At 37.6% G+C, this 27,741-nt stretch overlaps 1 protein-coding gene across 7 annotated transcripts; it reads right to left on the bottom strand.

Moving 5' to 3' along the window:
- LOC114456177 (phosphorylase kinase, alpha 2 (liver)) lies at window positions 1–27,741 on the bottom strand. 7 transcript variants are annotated; one of them, XM_028437788.1, is made up of 32 exons: window positions 27,316–27,741; window positions 25,022–25,180; window positions 24,574–24,621; window positions 23,505–23,673; window positions 23,329–23,411; window positions 21,426–21,506; window positions 21,231–21,329; window positions 19,312–19,458; window positions 18,910–18,963; window positions 18,684–18,806; window positions 18,074–18,169; window positions 17,056–17,163; window positions 16,834–16,912; window positions 15,564–15,698; window positions 15,357–15,466; window positions 15,124–15,268; window positions 14,197–14,275; window positions 13,941–14,098; window positions 13,688–13,858; window positions 12,142–12,251; window positions 11,944–12,080; window positions 11,693–11,855; window positions 9,932–10,011; window positions 9,779–9,857; window positions 9,570–9,699; window positions 9,380–9,481; window positions 6,833–6,951; window positions 6,717–6,740; window positions 6,257–6,310; window positions 3,842–4,075; window positions 2,673–2,873; window positions 1–1,188 (listed from the first exon to the last, which is right to left on the bottom strand). In XM_028437788.1, exons 1-32 carry the CDS (start codon window positions 27,391–27,393, stop codon window positions 1,015–1,017), a joined length of 3,729 nt encoding a protein of 1,242 aa, XP_028293589.1. In that variant the 5' UTR covers window positions 27,394–27,741; the 3' UTR covers window positions 1–1,014. The 7 variants fall into 7 exon arrangements, with proteins under 7 accessions (XP_028293589.1, XP_028293614.1, XP_028293604.1 ...); XM_028437796.1 differs by having other exon boundaries at window positions 1,015–1,188; window positions 13,688–13,855; XM_028437813.1 differs by lacking the exon at window positions 6,257–6,310.

Genomic DNA, 27,741 nt, shown 5'->3' with positions numbered 1-27,741 from the left:
TTTTAAAGAATGATTCCTCAATTGTGACGTAAATTGCTCTACACAGCTTGTGCGTGTTTGTGATTGGTCTGACGCTGCAATTTCCACCCCTGTCACAGGAGCGCGCACGTAGCCAGGCTCAAATCACCTCACTTAAGTGAACAAGTTCACGGAGAAACTGTCCAGAGCCATTTACGTCACAATGGAAGAATAATTCTTTAAATATATGAAGAATTAAAATTCATAGTTCAGACCAAAAACAACAGACGTGTTTTTTCCAGGTAGTCCTCCTCAATTTATCACACACACACACTGGGAAGAGAGTGCATTGTTTCACTGTAGTATGTTCCTGCTGATGCTGACAGTGTCACTATAGCGTATGTATGAATAAATGAATGAATGAATGACATGATGCATAAGGAAAGCACCCGACAAAGGCTTCATCAGCTGACTGTAGACCAGTCCATCACATATATACAGTAAATCTATATCTTTCCTAAAGCATGTCATCGGTAAATGAAATAATTGTATTTGCCCATTAATAATCTTTCTTTCCTAAACACAGCTGTCAGATCTGCACCAACCAGGATCTTCTAATAATGGGCAGGTCATTTTCCAACAGTACTGACTGTTCAGGAGGCGGAACTTTTGTACTCGCTCGGATCTTATCCACTTCATAACCTGTTCAGCCTAAGTTACCACGGTGATATAGCCCAGTGACACGTTAGCCAGCATCGTGGTACAGCACACAGTTAGTGCTATAAGAGGAAATCAAGCTTCGTAGTACAGGCCCCTAGTGTTATACAACATTTTGTGTTTTTAGATAGAGCGTGCAATTAAAATTCCCTCCAGGTACCCTTTATCAACTGCCTCTGCTTTGATGTCACATCAGCACACAAGACCTACAGACTTTGTGGAAGAGTAAATACTGGGAAGCACCACATTAAATGCACATGCTGATAACATCAAGCCGCGTTGCCTTTAGCCTGTTGATCCCTTCTCTGTCAGGTGAGTTCAAACACTCGGCTCATTGTGTTACTGCATCAAGCAGCTAGCGGATGGTAGGAACTCATGCACGTATGTGACAGTAGCCTTGGAGAGATAAGTCATAGTGCCATAGCTGCCACTGGGGGCGCTGTCGTAGAAAAAGTTGCAGATCCCAGTCGCTGGGTCCCTCTCCAGGAAGTAATCACTGGCACTGTGAGATTTCTACAGAGAAATAAAATTTAAAAAAAACAAAGAAGTTGCATGAATGCAGAAATATGTCAGTAAGCAAAAGGACAGCATTTGTCATTGTAAAAACAGAAGAGAAGAAACCTGTAATATTCCTTCAGGGTAACGTCTAAAAATAGAGCTCTGATCTCCATGGAGAGCTGTCTTGTTTGCACATATTTCAGATGTTTGCAAACATGTGTGGTCTGACTTTGCTAACAGTGTTTTTGGCTCGCTGTCAACTGATCGAGGTCTATTCAGGTTAGAAGGAGATTTTCAGAAAGCACAGCCCTGTGAGTGTTTGTAACATTCTTACTTGTATCATCATTAACATTAATAACATTAGACAGCATAAATCCATGAAAAAAAAACACTTAAAAGGGGGGATCTCTGACTAAAGCAGACATGGGAAACTGGCGGCCAGGGGGCCACACGCAGCCTTCGGTCTAATTTTATGTGGCGCCCAAAGTAAACGTACAAAATTCAGAAAAATAAAACATAAGCAAGAATATACAAAAACTCCGCAACATTGCAGGAAAATACAGTAAAAGACAAGAAAAACATAGGAAATACTTCAAAAACACACAAAACTACTACAAAAATTAACAAAACTACAACAGTAATACACAAAAAAACAACAGAAATACACAATATGACTCAAAAAAATACACAAAAGTACACAAAAAGACAAGAAAAACACAAAAAATTACCGCAAACCCACAGTACTAACAAACAGACATTACGACAACAGAAATACACAAACAATTACACCAACAAATGTAAAATGACAACACAAATGCACAATATGACCCCAAAAAACATGTATTTTACAGGAAAAATACACAAAAGAACAACAGAAATGCATATAAAATTATTAAAAAACTCTTTGTTCTTTCCTGTGTTATCAGAATGGTCATTATTCTAAAAGCTGACATGAATGTTGATAAATGTGGCCCTTCGATCAAACAAACACATTTACGTGATAGAAGTCGCCCACCTCTGAACTAAAGTCTCCTTGGGTAGGACACTGAACCCTGATGTTGATCCCAATGGTAGAGTAGTGCCTTGCCTGACATCTCTGTCAGCCTTTACTGTGTTTATGAGTGTGTGAATGTATGTGATTATGTAGAACACTTTAGGACAGTGCTTCTCAAAGTGTGTGGTGCGCCCTCCTGGTGGGGAATGGAGGGATGACAGGTGGGGGGCAACAAACACGAGGACATTTACAATTTAATTGCCCTTCTTCTTAAATGCCTTTGGAAGTAATTTTGTGCATTTTTGTTGTCATACTGTATTTTTGGAGAGATCTTGTGTGTTTATTTGGAGGCCGTACAGAATTAGCCTGTGGGCCGAATGTGGCCCCCGGGCCGCCAGTTGTCCATGTCTGCTCTACATAAATCATAGACATTAACCATTGTACAGACCTCGGGGGACGAACCCACAAAGCCGTTATACCATGGGTGCCATGTCAGTGTCTATACCTGGTCAGACAAGAAGAGCTCATTAGCCAAGTGGAGGATGCGATCCACGTGGATGATGCCACCAATGCTGTCCACTTCCACGTCAGCGACCAGACCCAAAACCATCAGCGTCTCCACCAGCAGCTGCCGATACTCCGGCTGGGGGACGTGGTTTAGGACAGACTCCACCTGCACCGCAAACTTGATCTCCCCGATCGTCATCTGCACAGAAACACACACACACACACACACACGTGTATCAGTTAAGGTTGCAAAGCGGTGGAACGTTGCCAGTAAATTTCTACCGGAACTTAAACTCATATTCAAAAATATAAATTTGTAATAGGTGTTGTTTATTGGAATTAACTGGAAAATGGAGCAACTTTTAAATAACTGCTGCTGATATTCAGATTTCAGATCAAACTCATTTTAGTTTAGGGACCAAATAAGGAGCAGCTTGATCTAGAGTGAGCCACAGAATTTATGCAGAAAAATATTACTGTGCCCTAGTTTGCACTTATATGTATACATAAATTACTAAATATGTAAGAAACCGACAATATACAAGCAATAAGCATTAAATATTTGTCCCTACAGGATCTTCACTTTACATTTCCTGGGTTTTGTGACCAATTTCTATTTAACTGAGGAACATTTTATGTAATAGTTTGAAGAAAAGGTGGTTTTTCAACAGTTTAACGTAAAAAAAAATGACTGCAATCATGCGATATAAGCACTCCGTACCAGGAAAACTGTCAACACCTGCAAACATTGTTGAGTCATTTTTACTTTCTCCTGCGGGCCAAATTGGGTCCTCCAAAGGGCCGGATTTCTCTTCCGGGCCATGAGTTTGACACGTGTTTTAGATGATGCTAAAAATAATTTTCCCAACTATATTTAACTCAGTTAAAAAAAAAAAAAAATCCTGTTGATTCTTATGGAAAGTTTCTAATTTTGAAAATTGCCAGAATTTTTTTGTTCTTACGTTTAATGGATGGATATGATACAGTTATTATTTGAAATTACTCCCAATTTTGGGGTAATTCCACCAATTAATATTTTTGAATATTTCCAAAATTCTCAAGCATTAATTTTTTCTGAAAATTGTCTGCCCCTTTTGCAACACACACACACACACACACACACACACACACACACACACACACACACACACACACACACACACACACCTCTCGAGTGGTGGAGGACGGTAAAAAGTAGCCATCGATGGACAGGCCATGACACTTCTGCAGGATCTTCCACACCTTCTGGTAGAAACCCATTGGAACTCTGTTAATGGCTCCGTCCAACCTGCGCCTCCTCAGCCACTGGCCCTGCCGCTCCTCCCAGTGCAGCTGCCCATCAACTGGACCAGTGCTGACTGGGGACAGCATCCCACTGGGCGTGGACGGGCTGCTGCAGCGCTGTGGAGACGAGTCGGGATAGAAACTGAATAAACACACGTCATGGACATCATCTATGCTGATGATGTTCAACCTTATTTTCATGTATGTCTAATATCTGTGATTTTACATCTTCTTCTTCTTTCATTTTTTCACATGGCGTCTGTTATCTTGAAAAAAACTTCACCTTGTCAGCTTTGCACTTAGTTCTTTAAAACAGTGTTTCTCAAATAGGGGTACGCAATGCCACCGCAGGGGGTACTTGAGAAAGAGAGTGTGATTTGATTTGACTTATTTCTTTAATTTGATCATGTAAATGACAACTTAAAAACAATTTAAAAAAACTAAATCAACATCTAGAAATAACAACAAAACAGTATCTTGTATCTTCAAATGCTTAAGAGTGGAATATATGGGGTTTTATTTTGTTTATTTTTAGTTAAAAATGATCATCATCATAATGATGTTGATACAAATGATCTGATTAGAACATGAACTGAAAATACAAAGGTCAGTTAGGTTCCACACCAGGAGGGAAATGACTGGAAACGATAAAAACTATAGAAATAAATCTATTCAGGCACTAAATACTGTTTCATTCCACTTATTTACAGAATTAGATTCTTTATAATGAGTGTTATCACTCTTTTATTCCATCATTATGCTCTATAATTGTTTTTTCAAAGGGGGTACTTGGATTCAGGAATAAGAGAAAGGGGGTACTTGAGTCCAAAAAGTCTGAGAACCACTGCTTTAAAACACCAAACTAGTACTTGTTAAATACATGTAAATAAGGTTGAACAAGATCCCATTTTTAACAGTTATCTGACGTTCCAAACCCCATGCAGTCATCCACACTCCTTCACTTTGAATAGAAGATGCTTTAGTAGACATTTGAAAGAACAAGGTTGTCATTCATTTGTTTAGTAACGAGATTGTGTTAAAGGTAAAGGTTTGAACTGTGTGTAGCCTGAGCCTGATCTACTAACCAAATGTCTCACTTACAACAATTAACTACAGTATCATGAGAAAACAGGCCACGTGCACTGATTAATGCACGTGTGTCAAACTCAAGGCCTGCCTTATAAAGAATGAGTTGATTATTACCTAAAATACCTCGTTATTGACTTTCATCAGGGTTGGGGGTCAATTACGTTTTTCAATTACAATTAAGTCTTCAATTATCCATGTTCAATTACAATTATCTGGACCAGCAATTTTTGCCAACTACAATTAAAATTACAATTATTATTTTTCCCTGAAAGTCAATTCTAATTACATTCTGAATCCAAACGTTAAATTACAATTAATCTCAATTACTGAGCCTGAAATAATTACAAAACGTAAGCTTCCTCTTGTGTTAGCTTACTGTTAGCATTTCCTATTATTAACGGGTCTGTTATCACCCATGTCTTAAATCAGCTGTAAATTACACACAAAAAAAACATTATCTTTCATCCAAATTTGTTTCTAATTTCTTGGTTACCTTGTCAGGCTTCCTTAGCCATGAAAATATTAATATTCATATTTTTTGTGTGGGCGTCTGAGCCTTTTTTCTGTCAGTGTACCCCTCGAAAATGGTAAAAGTGGGAAATCTTGATAAGACACATTTTAATAATTGTTAATTACATACAGTACGTGTAAGCCATAGAACTGTAACATTGTTCTCCAGGTTTGCGTTTAAATTGTAATTGACAGTTTTTATAGAATTTCCATGTCAATTCAATAACAATTTCAACAACATATTTCTTGTCCAATTACAATTATAATTATGCCATAATTGTAATTAATTATCAATTACACAACTACAGTTATAATTGATCCCAACCCTGACTTTGAGTGAAACTTTTCAAAAATAGTGATATTTTCCAGTGCGACTTAAATTTGTGCAGATACTATTTTTTAAGTATCATTTTTAAGTTATTTAATCTGTCTTAAAGTATCAAAAAAGCTTTTTTTCCAGGCTTGGGCCACACAGACATGTTTATTGAATAATTTGATCAGTACGTTTGTTCTAAGAGCAAAAGAATAAATGACATCCTTATCCTTTAATAAAGTAAATCAAAAATAAATGTGTGAAGAATTAGTGACAAATGGTCAAAGAAGAGTGATTAATCCAGTGTTTACATGCCTTTGGACGACAGCGACGCTAGGAAGAACAAATCAAACTCAATATGGAATCAGCACAGGGGAAATGTTTACCGTTGAGCGAGGAGATGTGACATTACTACTCAAAGAATGTCCGCCACTGCAGATCTACACATAGATATGAATGACAGATGAGAGCAGGCAGTGTGAGAGGGTTTTTTTTTTGTTCTCATGCAGTAGCCACAGGACAAGACAATAACCAGTAAAAAGAAACTCCCATTCTGTAAAAAAAGACTGGATGAAGCTAAAAGATTACTACATAGAAAGAGCATTTGACAAAGGAATATGACAAATGATAAATGGAAGAGGACTGTCTGTAAAAAAAAAGGTTAGTTAGAGTTCAAGAGTTCATTATTGAGCTTTCATTAAAAAAAACAAAAAAAAACCTGAGATGGTTACAGTACAAAGCCCCGACCCCTACTAATGTCAGATGAAAATACTTGGAGTTGGATTCATATCAAGACTTGCTGCAGTCTCATGCTACTAATATGATTATTATTAAAAGCCAACCCACGCTGACAGGCCGAGAGTCATCCAGCTGTAACCAAAAGGTGAGAAACGTTATTTCCAAAACAAACAGTGACAGACAGAGCAAAGGAACTAATAGGCAGAGCTGTTGGTGCTTCCGACCTGTTTTATCTCACTCTTTAATTTGTGTATTCCCGTGCGTTCAGTCTTAGTGGCTCCTGTGTGTCCCAGTTCATGGATGGAGATGGCGGGACTGGTGGCCGTCGACTGGATCGGACGCACTGAGGAACGAGAACAAAAAGCACAAAAATGAAAAAAACTGAACTACAAGATGCTCGGATAAGTGTGTGATGGTTTTGTCTTTGATGTTTACAGCAGTATATTTGTTGCGAGGATTTAACATTACCGTATTTAAGAACTGACAATTTAAATAAATTAAGAAATAATAATTAAATTAAGAATGTTTAGCTGTTAAAAAGGAGAAATCTATTTATAATACAAGAAAGGTCTGCGTTTATGTGTGTTTGTGGAGCAAATTTCTTTGTGTTTGTTCGACCTGAAACTTTATGAACAGCTTGCACATAACCCGAGTGTGTGCATGCGTCATTTTTGATTTATTTGTTTGTTTGACCGCTCGCTGTTTAGACCAGACGATCGGGACCCGGAAGTAATTGAAGGGCAATGGCCGCGGCTGTGTTGAAAGCAAACGGCAAAAAATGTACATTTCTCCACGGATACGGCATTATAAACACTGATATTTTCACCACGTGCTATATAACCAAATGTGCACCTTGGATGTACATGCTGAACGCACACAGAGCCTCAAAACATGCCCTCACCACAGTTTTTGTAGTTGTTCTGTGCTTTCTGAGCACAAAGCAGCCATGTGTAACCTCTCCCTCAGTCATATGAGCGACAACCTCCGAGGATCACTATCTGACGGCGCCCTAACAAACAGTTACTGTTCCTGACAGTTTATCATTTAGGAAATAAGAGGGAACAATCTGGTGGGGATACGGTTAGTTCCATGACACCCGCCCATGTAGCAGAAATGTAGTAGTGCTCTGAAGTACATTTACAAGCTGCATTGAGACTTTCTGTGAAGGAATTCTGTCGGGACCGCGTCTAGTTTCAGACGTGACTTTGATCCCTCTCACAGCAGCTTGGCTTCAGCGTCCTCGCATTTCACCGAATTTTGTCCGAACAGAAATGTTTTAAGTGTGTATCCCGTACTGATATTATGGAGCCAACGTCATGGCTAACTCTGACTTAGTGTTGTTATTTGGCTTAGAGACGCAAAAGAAATGTTTTCTCTCATTGTTATGGCAACCATGGCTTTACAACACGCCATTGTTCAGAAACTGTAGACTAACGTACAACTGTTGCCTAGCAACAGCTAAAAGGAATCAATGAAAGTGTGTCATATCCTGTCCAAAATGGCAACTCTCCATAGAACCCTTAATGGCCCACGTCGCTGGAGGCAAAACCAGGAAACGCCGCTGGCTAGAGACTGTGGAGGCTAGAAATGTTACAGCTTTGTTGTGTATTTGGGTGCCAGAATAGGAGGAATAATGTTAGTGGACGTAAATTAAAGTTTTATAGGATTCCAGCGGACACTCGTGCTCAGAAACAACAAAGACAATTGTGGTTTTGCCTCCAGGCTAAGCCCCGCCCAACAAAATACGTCACAATGTTTACAAACAATCAAAGGGTCTATAGTTTATGCTCCAAGGTATAAAATAGTTCTAAAAAATAATTTTAATTTGTTTTCTTTAAAAAAAAAAAAGGTGCACATATTTTGTTTACGTACGATTAAAGGCAGTGGCTATCCGTACGGTTGCCGTATCAATATACCGAGATTCTATCTGTACAGTTTAGGTCACGTGATTAAGACCTAATCCTGACATAAACCTAACCCAATCTAGGACTGGCCAAAAAATCGATTCAATTGATTAATCAAATTTGTAGAGAAAAACAATTTTTATTTTTCAAATTTGAGTTTAAAAGAAAAAAAATAAAATAAATGGAATTTTTTTTTTTTTTTTCCACAGTTTTTTCTGACTTTTTTGCATTCCGATGTGAGCAAGCCCCCTGTTTGTTTACATTTGCTTACCCTTTGAGGAGGCTATATGTGTGCCATTTTTTATACGCACTAAGCTGAGATGCTAAGGGAAGAGTTTATTATTTTTTTAATTGTAATGTTATATGTTATAAAATATGTAGTAATCTGATTTCTTAATCAGAAAATTGAAGCTACTGTGAAGTTGCAGTTGAATAACAGAGCCTCATTTACCTTTTATTTTGGGATTGTTCCATGCATTTTAACTCTTGAGGACAAACACAGCAATAAAGTTGCACTTTTGACAATATATCTGATGTCTGCAGTCATTTTTAAGTGCATTAAAAGAAAAAAATTGAAAATTATACAGAAACTGGAATTTTTCTTTAAAAAATAAGTGATTTTTTTTTTTTTTTTAACCCTAACCCTAAAAATTGTTGCAATATAGGGTTAAACCTAACCCTAACCCTAAGACGCTATGTATGTGTACTTTGGTAACAGTACCAATAGCATCGGGGATTGTCCGTACAACAACTGTACAAATAGACATTTTCTACATTAAACACATTTTTTGTTATATAGATTTCCACTCCAGGTACCCTTTAAAGTGTTTGTTGATACAATTGAGTGTGGAGGAACTAAATACTCACTGCTCCTCTCAACTCCAAACTCTTTCCCACTGAGAATGTGATGCAGGAGGTTCTTCATGTCAAAAGGACTCAGGCTCATTAAGCTCTCAGACGCCTCCTCACCTTTAAAAGCATCACGTATAGTTGTCATTTTTAGGCGTGAGTTTGTTGGCTTTGGCTGAGTCATGGTGATGTGTGTGTGATCTCCAACCAGAGCAGTGCAGGCTGCGTGCCAGCTCCGTGGCCATCACTTGCATAATGAGTCCAATCCTGAGGCGGAGCATGTCTCCAAACAGGTCGGGCTGGGAGCGCACGTACATAGCGAGGTAGACCATGATTTCCTGTGTGTCGAGCAGCACACTCAGTTCACACACTTGTAGAATCACATGTCTGTAAAATCGGAGGAGGCCATTACGTCACCTGAGTGAGGACGGCGATGCTGATATCCTGACCACTGGCTTCGTAGATGAGAGTGTTCAGTTCCTCAGGAGGAAGCGGCCTGGAAAAACACTACGTTTAGTAAGTGTTTCACTGGTCAGCAACTATGTTTGTTTGTTTTGAAGAGAAACTCACACAGTGATGACTCTCTCTCTGGGTTGAGGAGGTAAACCGACAGTCAACTGCTTGTGATGTGAAATCAGGTCTGTGCAGGCCTGAGGAAAGGAGCAAATCAAGTGGAATAAATCAGTCCAAAGAGGAAAAAAATACATAATATCACAGAAATAGACATACAGTATAGGAAGAGGCAAAAAGCTCAAAGAGATTAAATATTTATTATTCTTTTTCAAAAATATCTGAGCTGACCCATATTGTCACTTTGTGGACTAATCCTTACTTCTCTGTATAAATATGATCAAAAAACTAATTTTAGAGAAAAGAAAATTACTTCAGTTATTAGTGATATTAAAATTAGGTCACAGTCCAAACAAGATTGGAAGCCACTGTTTTGAAGGATCTTATTTTTCTTTTGGATTACATTTTTTTGAAACTCAAAGAGTAAGACTAATGGAGGGAAGCTACTCTATAGCCACAGCCGTCCTGGAGTATTCTCAAGAAAGCGTGACTGACAATATGTATCAGTTTATCTCTCAACTAAGATGACGATTTAATTTTTATTTCCACAATCTTTATTAAAAAAGAATAAAGTAACACCAACCAAACATCAGGATAATATAAAATGAATATTTAAATTCTATGATGATTATTATATCATGAACAAGTTCAACTAAACTTCCTTACAACTGAGTTTGTGAAAACACTACACACGTCAATAAAAACCCGACATCACGTCATCATAGCGCTGGGCAATATATCGATATATCGAGTTTTCTATTTTGGCGATATAGACAATATATTGAGATATATCTATTTTTGTTTAATTGTTTTTATTTATACAATCACACAGTGCAGTCAAACAGTTCCTAACATTTTTTCCATTTCTCTGAGATATATATTTTACAGCTTGTTTTGTATTAAAATACTTGTTTTAGGAGTCACTTCTTTCTCTACTTCTCAGAACAGCATGAAAAGCACAGTAAGATGGATTTCTGAGTGCGTCCTAACCCAGACCTTCCCCTAAACAAGCCACACTACAGAACTCACTCACACATGCTGTCCCTCAGAGGAGAAAAAAACAAAAGTAGCACATATTGTGCAGCTGTTTGTTAATAAATGTGCCTGTGTGGCATTTTGCATCATCAAATTTAACAAAAAATTGTCTTTCAGGTAAGACTTTGTTGAGTTAAAAATATTGAGATTCATATCGTATATCGTCATTATGAAAAACAAGTTTGGATGTACTACAGGCCTGCAGAACATCTCCCCTCCAAATAGCAAGTACCACGTTCCCAAGAATTTGGTCAAATGACTCGGTTTTACCCAGTAAAAAAAGGCCTCCGAGAGGCTCTTGACATCCGCTCATAGAATATCCATGTCAAATTACAGCCCGATTCAACGAGCATTAATGAAGAAGTAGTCATGTGCCAAAGATTCGGTGCCACCAACCGCCGAATAATTTGACTCGACTTTTGTTTTTTATTTTTTCAATTGGGGCCCCCCTGGGCCCCAAATCAAAAATCAGGCTCCGAGTGTCAATGTGTAAACATCCATAGATTATAACTACCAAATTTCAGCCCGATCCATTCACAAATAACAGAGGAGTAGTGATTTTAACTAGTGTACACAACAAGAACAAGAATAAAAAGAACAACACAGTGAGTGGCGTTTTGAGTGTGGACTAAAAAATATTGAAATATGAGTTTTTGTCCATATCATCCAGCCCTACGTCATCATGCTTCATCCTTTTTAAACGACCAACCAAGACTTGTCACTGACCTCTGCGAGGACCTCCACCCTCTTGTGTAGTATCCCAGAGATGTATCTAATGAGCCCCCACTCTTTGCTGGCTCCAGCTTGTAGGTAGAGCTCCTCCAACAGTGAGCACACACTGACACCACCTTGTCCAGGGCCAGACAGCTCCACCAGCCAATTCCCTCCTCTGGGTATGAAACAGAAACATAGAACATTTAAAAACCTCGGCCGGTGCTTATTCTAAGATAGAAGATGTTTTGTTTCTCTGTGCGCACTTCATCAGAAAGAGGATGTAAAGGATGTCGGCTTGGTCCTGCAGGGTGGGACACTCCTTCAGATGTCTCACCAGTGCTGCAAAGTCAGTGTTTCCTTGTGCGTCACGAGGGAGGTGAAGTTTGGCAGCATCGTGGGGCTTGTAAAGGAACGTGGAGGTTAGAAAAAGCCCATTGCTGTACAATCTGCTTTGACGTTACCTTCTGCTGCTTGGTGTGTTGGCCCGGCTGGAGATGAGGAACCTCGAGAAGGTTGAGAGATTTGCGATATCTGTTCACCACCGGCGTCATGGGTAGATACATGGAGGACTCTGAAACATGTCAGTAACTGATGAGCAACTCATCATCATAATTATTATGTTATACCTGCATATTTAATTTTTTATTTCTTATTTCTTTGTCTGCACATGCTGTTGAAGGTTAACACTGCAAGAAGTGCAATCTTTGATAGACAGCAATGCATGTTTTGTTATTGCAATTAAATAAATGAAATATACCTGCATATTTAGACTCTGGCTGGCTGTTAGTTTAATTTTGCATTTAATTAAAACTATTTCCGTAAACGTGTTTGATGTAAAAGGGTACCTGTATATAATAAAAAATGTGTTTAATGCGTTACTAATAAACAAAATATATGCACATTTTTATTTAAAAAAAAAAAAAAAAAAAACAATAATTATTAGTGCTGTAAAGAGATTTTAAAAATTAGTGATTAATTAATTATGCTCTGTAATTAATTAATCTAATTAATCTCTTTTTTAATCCCACCTAAAAATTGCTGAAAGAAGCCCTCAACTTGAGGTATTTTGAATTAAATTATTACATTATTGTGGCAGATAAAAAGATTGATGTATAACAAAGTGGCGTTATAAACTATGAGACTAGTCTCAATGGCTGCTCCCACCTTTAGTTTAGACCATCAGTGTAATTTTGTCAATCTATGAATAGAAAATACAAATGAAATAAAACATCAGGTCCATATGTAGTGTTATAAAGTTAGCACATCAAAAACAGTAAGAACACTTTTCTGAGCAATAGATTTAGTGAACATCAAACTTATTGCATTTTCTCTCCTTCAGATAATAATATTTATCCAGTCACTTTGTTCATTTGTCAGCCATGGACTTGGGCTCTGAAACCCTGGGTTGGAGCGTGCTCGGAGCATGTTGCAGCTAGCACTGTCCGAGTGTCCGTGCTAGCTGTCCGTGCTAGCTGCTACATGTTTAGCATTGAGGTGGTAGCGGAGGCTGCAAAGCTCCAGTGATCAGCAAATTCTTTCTTGTGCAATTTTCACACAACTGGGCTTTTGTTTTCCATCCAGTGTTTTTATAAGCCAACATTATTTTGTGCCTTAGTTTTTTAGTGCGTTATTTTTTTAGTGCATTAGTTTTTTAGTGCGTTAGTTTTTTAGTGCGTTAGTTTTTTAATGCGTTAGTTTTTTAGTGCATTATTTTTTCATGTAATAAATTAATCCCAATTAACGCATTAAAGTGACAGCCTTAAACTATGGAGAGTCGCCATTTTGGTTGGCACGTTTGTTGATTCCTGTTAGTTGTTGCTCGGCAACAGAGTTTAGTCTATGGTTTCTAAACAATGGCGGAATGTAAAGCCAATGGTTGCTATAAAAAGAAGATAAAAACCCTGCAGAAACATTTCTTTTGCATCTCCAAGCCAAATAGCGGCTCCATAATATTGGTACGGGATACACACTTAACATGTACAATAAAGCCTCATATCAGTGACTCACTGGGGATGTTCAAGCCCTGCACCTGGGCCATAAAGGACAGGATGTCCCTCGTGGTGTGTTCAGCACTGAAGACGTGGTGCTGCCCCCTCTGGATGGGAGGGAGGTGGCTTTTTGTGGTGGTGCTGTGCAGGAGCTGAGTGAGGTACTGGTCAAACATGTCCTCTGAGCCTTCTAGAATCCAATTCATACAGACGACATTAACTCAAAGTAAGTCTCCATAAAAAGCTGGGACTCTTTGTGCAGAACAAAGTACCTGAGAGTCCACAGGTGTTGTATTCCTCTCCATATTCATCATCATCACCCTCGTCTTCCATAACTTCCAGAAAGCTTTCATCGACGTCGTCATCCAGGAAGCTGAGGCGAGTGTGGAAAGAAGTGGTCTGGAAACTGGAGAGGTCTGCCATCTGCACCCTGTGATTTTAGTAGTCCAAAATGAATACATACATTTATGTTTGAAGAAAAGAAACATTTTGTTTACAGAAATAAATCCATTGTCTAATGGAGCAAACCTCGCTCCAGCAAAGTATCCATCCTGTAGTTTCCTGAGAGTTGACACGATACATGGATCAATTGCTTCTCCATCGTCAACTGGACACAAAAAGTGAATTGATGTGGATCATTTCAAATGACTATATACTGTATATATATATATGTATGTATGTCTGGGCAATATATCGAAATATATCAAATTACAACATCATCTATGTCAATATTTTTTTTTATAGCCCATTTTGTATTAAAATCTTCCTTTTAGGAGTTGTTGCTTTTGCTACTTCTCAGAACAGCATGAAAAGCGGGGTTAGATGGATTGCTGAGTAAAAAAAGCCAAAAGTTGCACATTTTGTGCAGCTGCTTGTTAATGAATGTGCCTGTGTGGCCTTTTCATCATTAAAATTAACCAAAATTGTCTTTCTGGTAAGATCAAAATATTGAGATTTATATCATATATCGCCATTTTAGGATAAAAATATTGAGATATGAATTTTGGTCCTCATCAACCAGCCCTAGTTGTACTGGGGAAACGCACAACAAGTTGGAAATGAAGTGAGGCTTGGAGGATTATTTAAATTAGAGTATAAAAAAAACTAACATGAAAATGAGTTTTAACAACATTTGTACATTAAACAAGTAAATAATTAATATTGACATGAAAAAATGTGTCACTTGAAGGGAATTGGAGGGAGACCAAAAGAAAAATCTATTTTTGATGGGTAACGTTTTTCCTCAAAGCACGATTGTTGAGTCCTGGAGGGCTTATGTCCCGCATGTTTTAGAAGTCTTCCTGTTTTCAAACCTTTTCATTTTTAAATTAGCTCAGAATTACACCATTTGCAGAGCTGCAATATGATTTTCAGTTATATTATCTAAAATCTAAACATGCAGGATAGCAGAACTTTAGGACTAAAGATGAACAAATTGGTGTTAGCCCTTAGTACCCAGCATGCTGTGGGTGATAGGGAACGTGAGAGTGGGCCTTCCAGTCATCCTCCAGCATGAAGAGAGATAGGCCAGCTCTGTTCGCAGCATCTCCACAATCATCTGGTTGTCCAGAGCAAGGTAGAAATGATGCTGATCTACAAACTGAAGCGTACAGACAGAGAGAGAGAAAACAGGTAATAAACATGTGAAAAAAGTGTTTTTACTACACATCTACACATCTGACTTTTACCTGAGGCGTAAAAATGTAGAAGCGATTTCTGATCTCGTAGAATTTGGACGTTCCCAGAACACCGATGTGTCTGTACGGCCGTCCGCTCAAATTCAGCTTCTTACAGTTCCCTGGGCCAATAAAACCAGCTCTTATAAACACAGTACACATGCATGTGCACACACCTGGAGCTATGAAATAAGAAAATAAACAGCGTTTTTTCTTTACCCAGTCTGACATAGACGTGGCTCAGGATACGAGCAGGCATGACCCTAATGGGCAGCACCTCACACATCGTCTGGACTGAGATTCCCAGACCTTGGAGCAGCTCCTGGATCTCCTTCGACTCTGCTAAAACACAAACTACCAAACAAACAAATGATATTTAAGTATGAATACAAACTGATATTAACATCTAATTTTAATGTTTTTCTTAGCAACATATTATTTGAATTTCTGGTGATTAATTCACAGTAAAACAATTGGAGTCTTGACTTATGATACCAATCATAGAAATAAACAGGAGAATGGACATGACCCCCATGACGACACCACGTCACCCGCCATCTTAGCAGAGAGTAACCACCCACAGAAACACGCTTCTGTACATCTAAACCACATGTGTCAAACTCAAGGGCTGGAGGCCAAATACGGCCCTTTGGAGCATCCAATTTGGCCCCCAGGAGAAAGTAAAAAATGACAGAAAAAACATTAAAAATCAAAGTATAAAATGTAAATGATAACAAATTTGATTGTAAATATTGCAGCACCACAAAATACACAAATTCAATGAAACTTTACAATATTTGCAAAGGGCTCACATGTTTGTATCACAGTCATTTTTAAAAGCAAATTGTTGAAATAACTCTCAATTTTTCCAAAATCCTGCAATTTTCCCCCAATTTTTCCACCAAGTTTCCCCAAAATGAATAAAATGTACTTACAAATGAAATTAAATTTAGGTGATACGTAATTTATTACATGGATATTGTCGGTGCCTTACATATTTTTCATATAATTTAAACATGGAAGTGCAAAGTAGGGAATATTATTGTTGAAATTTCTTGATTTCCCACCTATAATCTGCGGCCCAATTGAAATCAAACTGGTCCATATTTGGCCCCTGAACAAACATGAGTTTGACACCCCTGATCTAAACAATCAAAGCCATCACATTAAAGACCTATTGTGTGTTATTCACATTTGCATATAACAGCATCAGTATTTTTGATCTGGTTACAGTTTTATAAATATTGAAAAAAAATATTACACTATATTAAGGTAAATAAAACTACTAAACTCTTAATTTTTTTTTATTTTTATTCCTAAATTGTTCTATAATGTGAATAATGTGATAGCCGTCCTGTTTATTTACATTGATGGCTGCTCTGTTGGTTGGTCTCCAGTAAGATGGCGCTAAGATTTTTGACTATTCCAAGCAATGGCCGCATATCAAACGTGTCCTATCTATCTACTTTTCTACATCTATGGTACCAACCTTGTACCACAACATCGGGCTTGAAGTTTGTCGAAAATCTGCGGTTGAGAGGATCAACCTCTCCTGAAGCTAAAAAGCCCTAAAACAAGAATGAAATAGAGACATAATACATGAAGAAGGGTTACTATATTTACAATATGCTTAAATGTATCCCTTTGAAGAATACATTTAAAAAATCTCCCTGGATTTGATCAAAATCAGTGTGAATAGGTCGACTGATACCTCAGCCAGAAGACAGCCCAGGATGTACAGTGACTGTCCCCACATGTGAGGCAGCTGTCCCATAGCCACTCTGTCCACTGAGTGAGGGTTACTGTACTCCTCCTCCATCTGTGTGGCACAAAAACATAAACCTAACTAACCACTGACTCTTCTAACCCTTACCACCTGTACGGGTGTAAACATTCACTAACAGGTTGTGGGAAAACTTCATATCAAACATATTTTGATAATTAACTACATATGTGTAAGCCAAAGAACTGTTTCGCGTTTGATTTGTTGTCATTGACAATTTTTTATAGAATTTCCATGGTAATTACAAATACAAATTCAATTATCTGAAGTCAATTACAATTAAACTATTATAGCAACGTCAACAGATTTTTAGAATTACAATTGCAATTATAATTACAGCATAATTGTAATTAATTATCAATTACTCAATAACAATTATAACTGACCCCAACCCTTATAGGTAGCACAATCAGGATGCATAGGGATAGTAGGGATGTCCCGATACAACTTTTTCATATCCGATATGATACCGATATTGCAGCCTTGCGTATCGGCTGGTACCGATATTGATCCGATATTGGGGGAAAAATAAAAACAATATTATTTACGTATTTTGTAGAGTGGAATGTTAGAAAAGACTTGATCAAGTGATGTTACTCAAAAAGAGAACAATAGTCAGCAACAGTAGGTATGAGAAAAACTGACCCATTTATTATTAATTAATTGGTTACATAAAATTTTACCTTCAACATAATATCTACAATATTCTACAATTAAATAAAAAAAATCAAATTAAAATCGGAGAATCTGGAAATTTTTATTTGATATCCGATATTCGTTTTCAGGCTAATATCGGATCGATATCCATATCGGATCGGGACACCCCTAGTAACTAGTTTCGTGTACTATAATGCACCATGTGTGTTATGAGAGACAGTAACTGCTGACAGCATTAAAAAGGAATCTTAATTTTTTATGCTTATCTTGTGAGGTGGGACTGGGATACCTTGTCAGTTGGAACAGCATAAAGTTCAGGCATTAATTTAATGCCATTCTTTCCTCGGATCAAGATGCCCTCAAGAGCCTCGCGGTACTCCTGAACCTGAGCAACAAAAACAAGAAAAATATTCAGAGGTTGTTTCTTCCAATGATGTCTTTTTTCTTTCATCCAAGCAGCAGATTAAAGCTAATTCAATTGGATTTCTGGTACCGGATAAATATATAGGCATTCATAATTACAATCATTATTTATCATTATGAAGAGTGTCTGTTTTAAATAACTTTAACATTTACAGGAAATAACTAATAGTTAATTTGCCATGTCACTCACATGTGCTGTCCCTTATGGGAGAAATGACCAAAAGTGGTGCAACATGTTCATAATGTGCAGCTTTCACCCACAATTGTATTATATAATACAATTGTGTATTATATAAAAATATAAATGTATAATTCATGGTCAGTATCTCCATAGTAACAAAATATCTTTGTAATCTCTCAAAAAGTAACGTTTTCATCTTTAATAATATTTCAGGGCAGAAATAGTAACTTTCCTGGTCAATTGATGAGGAACTGGCAAAGAAATTAGTTTGAATAGGTCTTGTATTTTTTTTTACCTGCACTTGATCTCCAGTGAAGAGACCATCCAGGATGAGATACGTCCAGAACACGGGCCACTCACATTCAATATTTTCAAACAGTTTCAACTCTGCGGGATCATAGTGCAGCCTCGTAGGATCCTGGTGACACAAGATTTACCACAAAAACATTTCAGTTAAGGTAATTCCTTATAAAACAAAAAACACAACTCCATTCATATTTTTCATTCATTTAATGTCTGACCTCTTTTGGACAGTGATATCCATCCCTGATGAAACGGCAGCAGCCATATCGCCCCTAAAACAATAGATGAAAAGAGAAAGCATTTTACATTTTCTATGAAAATCATAAGTAGAGTAACTTTATTGATCCTGCAGTGGAGAAATGTACTGTCATGTGAGCTCAGATAAAGTGCAAGAAAAAAAATCAACAGAAGTCAACACACAGAATACCCAAAAGACACCCGAAAAATAGTGCAATAAAGGAGATGACAATACAGTAATAGAGGCTACATATAAATAGAAAATATAAATAGAAAAATAATCTAAAAAGTATAAAGACTATAGATGTATATTCTTATCCTATGACTTCAAACTGAATTGAAATGCATGGTTTATTTCTTCAGTGTGCATGCTTAGGTGTTACCTGCAGTTTATTGATGATTTCTGACTTTGTGATAGACACCAGGTCTGCGTCCTCCACAGCAAAAGCAGGAAAGGAAATGACAGACAGAAGGCCAGCGTCGATCTCCTTTGAGGGTGAAGCCCGGGGCAGCATGGAGCACAGGATGGACTGAAAGAATCCAAACAAACACATAAGGCTACGTTCACACTGCAGGCAGGGGGGTCAAGTGACCAGGTCAGACTTTTTAGAAGCAGTGTGAACACTCAAATCTGGCCCATGTCGGATTTTTTCAAATCAGATTTAAAGACCACTTTCATATGTGGCCCTGAATCAGATACAGATCGGATTTTTTTCAATGTGACCTCAAGTGTGAACGGCCAAAGCAGTTTTAATACGCGTTTCATACGTTGATGTGAGTTTATAGCAGGAGTCACTAACCTTTCTGAAACAGTGAGCTACTTCATAGGTACCGTATAGTCTGAAGGGCTACCAATTAGAAAAGCACTTCATAAAGACTACATTTTCACTGTTTCACTTTAATTACAGGGTAAGATAATAAGGAAGGCTAGTAGTAACTTGAAATGGTAAGAAATAATGAAGATTGAAGATTTGAAAGAAAATCCACATATACATATATCTTATATATATTATATATCGCATACCACTGATCATTTATCAGATCTGCAACACTTAAAAACCTTTGTCACAATGTTGCAGTGAAAATAAACATTTAAAGATGTTTATTTAATACTAAATCTTTATCAGCAGTGTTTAAAAGTACTACGTCTCTCATCTGTATTTATCTTTGTGAGTTAATCAGATTTTAGATGGAGCTCATTGGTGACGAGCGCTCCTGATGGCAGCTCACATGGTCCATGCAGGCTATGCACCATGGAGCCTTACAAATATAAATCATAGCAATGATGGCGCAAGTCAATGGAGGGAAAGCGAGATCTTGGACCTAATAAGTACAGTATATGGGCCGGGGTGACACTTCCATACAGGGAAAGCTTAAAGGTTTCTAAAGTAACTGGTCTGTGTTTGAAAGCTTATCAGTGCCGCAAAAAAAAAAAAACAAATAATTTCTGTCTCTCTTTCCCCATCCTCCCCTGCACCTGCTCATCCATTCTCCAGCACAAAAACTTGGAGACAAATGTAAAAACACCAACTTCCTCCATGTTTAATCTTGTGCACCAGTGTGCCGCGTCTGACGTCATTTCAGTCTGGATCACTTTAGTCAAATTGTTTTATTTAGCATGTCGTTTAGATTTGGCAGTAAGGCTCTGCTCGTGGACCTTTCTACCCTTCCAGCAGCTGCGTGGAAACCCTGAAGAAAAGGGAGCTCCCCCCGCTCTTCCATGAGCTACATGGAGAGGCATAAGCAGAGAGAGCGGTCAGCAGGATCCCCTGGAACAAAAGTAGATGCCAACAAAAGACACTGTTTAATTAGAAAGAAGAGGAAGAGCTGGGGTGGGGGTAGGTTGCGAGACGTTTGCGGAGAAAGTGTGCGGAAGTAGGCGTGTTGCCGTGGTTTAAATGCAGCACTGGGACTAACTCTAACCAATGAGAAGCATGGAACATGATCAGATGGATGATTAACTGATTAGGGGATGGATGCTGTCAGTTGTTACAGCTACTAACAGCTGAAGAGGGTGAGCTAGCTTGACTTCCGTGCCTGCCTGAACTAACGCGATGCTCAATTTTTGCTGTTCTTTTGCGCATGTGGATCAGTTCGGAGCCACAAGCAGTTCACACTGGAATCTGATACAGGTCACATTTTAAATGGTAATGTGAACTGCCAAACAAAAAATCAGATCTGAGCAAAAAAATCAGAATTGAGCATTAAGGCTTGTCGTGCAAACATAGCCTAAAGAGAATGACAGACGAGTAAAGGCAAATGATACAATGATCAGGTACAAAAACAAAGAAGAGTAGAGTACCTGACAGTGTTCCACCTCATCAGGGAGAACGTGGATCACTGACTTTGGTCCTCCATGAGCACCAAACAGATCCAGTTCATCTATAGCCTCCAGGGCTGCCTGCATGTTACATCATCACATAAACAAATCCATACATTGAGTCAATAACAACAGATTCATGTTCACATGTTTAAGTTTCATCTTTAGCTGTTTTACCTTCGCCATTCCTACTGAGCTGCCATTGAGCTCAGGAATGCCCTGGTTGGTTTTATCACCTCGCTCCCACATCCCATAATCCTACAAAAAAAACCTCACTGAAATTAAGACAATCCTTTATCTATCCATACATCAGGACATAAAGAAAAAGAATAGAATAGAATTAAATAGAACTGTATTTGTCATTGTAACAAGTACAACGAAATTGCAAAAAGCCCTCCAGTCAGTGCAAACAAAGATAAGAGTGCAAAAAATACAATAAAAATCACGGTGAGTGCAAAAGCTGCCATAACAAAAGATAATTACAACAGTGAGGTAGATGGACTTAGTGCTATTATTGGCTCTTGTTCAGGCTGTAAAAAAAATGCTATAAAAGCTATAAAAAGACAGTAAAACAAATCAATAGAAAAAAAGCAAAACATATGCCTATAAACATCTATACACATTTATATACAGCTACATACACATATACAGACATGAATATACATATCACAATCTGATTATGAGTACAAATGTTCCATATTAGCTTTTTTGCTGATATCTATTATGCCAATATTGCCCAACACTAAATTTCTGCTTTCCGATATTAATCGATACCTTCATATACATAGATCCCCTCCCCACCAACCTGATTTTTAAGTTTATACATGAGTAGTTTATTGCAAAGGAACTGTAGCAAGATGTGTTACCAAAAATAAACGTGGGGGGTGAAAGTAACTTTTATTTTGAGCACTATTTATTTGAGCTTCTTTTTACTTGTACTTGAGTATTTTATGTATGACTTACTTGTACTTTAGTACAATTTCAATCAAGTAACAGTACCATCCCATAGCAGGTTGATAAATGGTAATTGAAACTGTAAAAAAATACATAAACTTTTCTTATGCTTTATATTTTAGTCAACTATATCTGTAACAGATTTAGTCGACTTAAATCTTAAATGTCAATGTGATTTAGTTGACTAAAACTAGACTATAACTGAAATAGTTGTGATGACTAAAACTAGGTTGCATATTAGTCAAAAGGCTACGGACTAAAACTAAATTATAATGAACACTGTTTAAATCTAAGTTGAGTTCATGAGGGTTAACTCTAATGAACTTGCTTATCTGTGGGTTTCTCTCTGTGGTTTAGTCCTGGACGTGCCCCCACATGCCTGTGTATGACAGGTACGCTCAGCACTGTGCAACCTTCATCTGACACAGGAGCAGGAGACATGGAACCATGTGAGGGGCCCTCAGGAGCTCTAGTCACCAATGAACTTCATCTAAAATCTGATTTACTTTCCAGGATTCAAACTCACAAAGATACATACCGATGACAGATTAAGTCAGTATTTAGTATAAAGTTAAATACCGCTGCACGTGATAAAGTTTTAGAATTAAATCAACCATCTTTAAATGTTTATTTCCACAAAAACGTTGTGACAAATATTTTTAAATGCTGCTTATTTGGTGTACGGGTTGTGGTATGTTATATATAATAATTTGAATTAAATAAAATGCTTATTTTGTTTTTTTAAATACAAGGTGGATTTTACAAATTCTTCATGTTCTATGATTGGTTCAAAGTTGTTTGTTTGTAGCTAGAAAGATAGAAACATGGGGATTTTCTATGAAATGTAGAAAATGAAACACTTGAATAAATTAGGAGAAAGGGATTGTTTCATGTTGAAACTTAAACATTTACGACCTTTTTAGGTGCCTGCTAGCTTTGCTCATTATCTTACCCTCTAATTAAAGTGAAACCATGAAAAAAATAGTATTTAATAAGCTTCTTTTTAAACTGGTAGCCCTTTGGACTATACAGTACCTATGAAGTAGCTCACAGTTTCAGAAAGGTTGGTGACCCATGTCATGACGATATTAGAAAAAAGATGAAAAAAAAAAAAAAAGGTACTCACCGCCACTTTATAGGCCGCCTCAATGTAAAAGACCAAGTTCTGTATAAAAGCCACTTCATCCAGGTTGGAAATAATACGCAGACCTGTGTGATAACACACCTTGCTCAGAAACACTTTTTATTCTTATAATAATAGCTTTGAGTGATGAACATAAACTCTATGATGCTCTACTCTACCTGATGCTGTCATCTGTGCCAGCATCAACAGATAAATAGAGGTGGCGTCCACCTGTAGATGACCCCACTGGTCGTCCCTTACCACCGTCGCACATGTTGAGGTATGGTACTTTGCGTGCAAGCAGTCCTTTGTACTTTGGGTGTGTTTGAACTTTTCCACCTTTTCCATCTGAAGGAAAATGAGCAGATTTAAAAACCTCAGAAATCAGATGATTGACAGGTGAAGTGTTATCTTTAACTGTACAACCACAAATACTTTGAAGCTTGTTGACTACATAGTCTAAAATAATCATACATCATAAAGCTCATGATGATTCTAAATCAGGGATGTCAAACTCCTTTTAGTTCTGGGGCCAAATACGCACCAGTTTAAACTCAAGTGGGCCACAGATTTTAGGTGGGTTACAACATCATTGTACCTTAGTTTTTCCAATATTAGTTCAATTCACAAAAATCTTGATTTTGTTACCAATCTTTTGTGAGAGATTGCAAGATTTGTGGAAAAACTGAGAGTTCTTTCTACATTTTTTTTCAATAAGAAATTACTGCATTTGTGATATAAAAAAAGAAAAAAGCAAGCAAGCCCCTAAAAATATTGTAGAGTTTTATTAAATTGGTGGATTTCAGATATCTACAAATTGATTATTTGGTAATTTACACAATAGTTCATGTTTTCTCTGTCATTTTTACTTTCTTCGGCGGGCAGAATTGGATGCTCTAAAGGACCGGATTTGGCCCCCGGCCCTTGGGTTTGACACACATGATCTAAATGTTCAGGACAAGAAAACCTTGCAATATGGTTGAACGCAGGTGTAGAATATGGACATCATTCTTTTGAATTTAACATCTTCATCATGTTTCCCAATCAAAGAGCATACGAAGAGACAGATAGTGTATTTAGCTTTGTGAAGAAAGAGGCTAATGTGCTAACCTTTAGGAGGAACTGGTCTAATAAATTCATGGACAATCATGGAAATCTTGCAGTTTCACACACTTTTGTAAACAGTGATGTTTACAGCCGTATTAAGCATCTCTACGTGCATGTGGGATTGAGCACGGAGTGTCTCACCTGTCTCATCATGCACTGCAGAAGCCCCTGCATCAGTTTGACCACACTCTGCCAACAAACATCAGACAAAGACAACAAAATAGTCATAATAGCTTAAAATACTGTTATGGGGTTAAAATGTTGGTTATTTATTATGTTTTTGTTTGTAAAAAAATAATAATAATAATATTTGAGCTTGAGACCATTTGTTTCAAAAATGATACAAATTAAAAGTCATAAATGGAATTTGATATTTGAATTTTTTTGTTGTTGTTCATAGAAAACATTAAAGACTCCAGTTTCAAAACATTGGCATTTTCTGTCAAATATTGAATGATTCAGGCTTTACAGGGTTAAAACAATGTTTAACTCTGACTGCAGTCTTCATGTATGTAAACTTAAGTAGATATGGCGACCTTCAGATTTATTGTGACTTGTGACTTATAGCTCACAGTTGTATTTCACACACCTGCTCCAGCTCGTAGGCTTTGGCCTTGTCCTCGTCCCGGTCTGCGTTCTTGCGGTAGGCCATGCCCAGCCCCCACACGGACATGACGCTGTACACATTATCTCTGACCCAGGCGTCCTTCTTCTGCGTGCTGGCTGGGAGAAGTCCAGTCACGGGATTCTGGGATTAAAAAAAAACAAACAGGATGGGAGGATATTTTAAATTGTTTTGTCTCCCCTTGCAACAAACTCTGTGATTTACTTCTGAACAGAAAATAATACAGAAAGGAAAGGTGTGCTAATAAATCACAATGCCAAGCCATTTATGATTTAGTACGAGAGTAAAAACTAGGAACTAGTAACAATAGACGAATGGATGGTTAAATGTGTGAATAGTTTTAGGTTTGAGTCATTTCTTGTGTTTTTCATGTCTTTTGGTGTACTTCTGTTGTCATTTTCTGTAATTTTGTATTTTTCTGAGTAACTTGGTGTATTTCTGTAGTCGTTTTGCTCATTTTTGTAGTAGTTTTTCTCTTGTTTTTTACTGTGTTTTCCTGCAATGTTGTAATTATTTTGTTTTTTTTAATGCATTCTTCCTCTTGTTTAGTGTTTTTAACTGTCATTTTGCACATTTACTTTGGGGGCCGCATAAAATTAGACCGAGGGCCAAATGTGGCCCCCAGGCCACCAGTTGCCTACGCCTGCCTTAGGCTGAATTTGCTGGTCTGTAGTGAGACGTATTTTGGAATGCTTGAGTAGGATAAGATAGGATATGTTAGTACTCTTTACACCTCTACTGTTCACTGCTGTAGTATGTGTACAGATACATGTTCGGTACGCCCACTCCTCCGCTTGAACTTTGCTCACACTTTGTTTGTTTCTCTGAGTTTCACTCAGTGCTGCCTGAACTATGAGCTACACTAACAACTTCAAAAACATCTGTAACGCTCCCATAGGAACCGTATCTGATTACACAGATAGCAACAAATGTCTGTGGTATGCAAGCATACAGTCACGTGCAGGGAAGGAGTGTTCTCCCCATTAGGAGCTTTCATTTAGTTATTTATTGTTTCCTATTCACACCAGCTTTGATGTTTGACTTTGTAGTTCTTTCTTTATCCATAAAATATCAAATAGCACTCTTATCCTTCCTTGAAGAGGGTCAATCTATAATGTCTTATCCATCAGTTGGCCAGGATTCATAGCTTATGACCCACTGTTACAGTCCTCAAAACAAAGCACTTATTTATTAGATCCTTTTTTAAATATAATACTTCAAAAAAGCACTTGTGTAATAAATAAATGTCATAAATCGATGCTACTACAGTGTTGTAAAAAGCCTGTATTATGAACATGTATCGGCTCATCAAACACATTTTTAAGAGAAACTTAAAATGCAGTTTTGTTGTTTTTAATCAAAGAAACAAACTTTTTTTTTTGTTTAATTTTAAAGTAAAATGTTGAATAAAAATCAATGAATGACTTTAATAGATCATTTGTAAGATATCTGAAAGCAACACATCCCACATCGATAAGAAGAACAAAAGAAGAAACAGGACACTGACCTGAATCAGCCATTAAGAGGCTTTGAGACTTTAGTTAATCCAATAGAGTCTTTATTAGGGATGGGACGATACGCTGAGTTCACGATACAATAGATGATAATAGCTTGTGATAATGTTAAAATGCAATATTATTATTTTTTTGGAAAGTAAAATGACAACAAAAAAATTTCAGTTGGAAAAAAATAACTATTCTTTAATTTGACTTTAACTCCTGACATAGTTACCCTGGGTAGGCTTAGCATATGACCTTTTCAACTCAATAGGAATACAACTAATACAAACACATAACAATCTTGTGTGTAATTAGTTAGGGCTGGGCGATATGGACCAAACTCATATCTAAATATTTTTTTCTCAAAATGGCAATATATACATATACATAAAACATATATATGTATGTATATATGTATATGTATGTGTATGTATATATATATATATAAAACATATATATCAATATAGGAAATATTGGATTTTTCTACATCGCCAACATTGTTATGTCTTGAATCTCGATATATTGCTTAGCCCTATGTGTAGTAGGTCAGATTTATTTATTTATTTATTTTTAATCAGCGATACTACTCGTAGTACCTCGATGACATATCCTGTGACGTTTTCATATTGCGATATCTTGTCACTTCATCCCACCTTTATTAAAAGCCATTTGTTTAACGTATTCCTGACATTTTGGTCCAGTTTAAATGACTTAAAATGACACTATTCCAGGCAGATGCCGGTGGTTTCCTTCTCTCACCTGATGGCACAGGATCGTTTCCTGGACCAGTCGAGCATATCCGTCCAGCCTGACTCCAGAGTTACTGCGGCTCCTCATCCTTTCACACTAGAAACAGCAGCAGGCCTCCTCTCACACACTGGCTGATGGACACACCGACATTACATGGTAAACAACACGTTGATGGAAAAACTCGTCGCGGCGGAGATGATTTACTGCGCAGCTCCACATCCTTTACGGCGATCCCAGCAGCAGCCCGTCCGGTAAAAAGCTCGATATCCCGGCTAGGCTAAGCATTTAAAAGCAAATACTAATGTCACACAAACACACACACACAGTGGGTGTGACTGGTAAAACCGGACCCGGTTCCCACAGGAGGTAAACACAGAGGAACAGAGGACATGTTACGAGCGTGAATCCATCGTCCACTCAGAAAATTACACTGGG

Source organism: Gouania willdenowi, chromosome 3 (genome assembly GCF_900634775.1).
Source record: "Gouania willdenowi chromosome 3, fGouWil2.1, whole genome shotgun sequence".
NCBI lineage: Eukaryota > Metazoa > Chordata > Actinopteri > Blenniiformes > Gobiesocidae > Gouania > Gouania willdenowi.
Note: the sequence above shows the minus strand (reverse complement) of the source record. Positions and strands in the feature narration are given on the sequence as shown.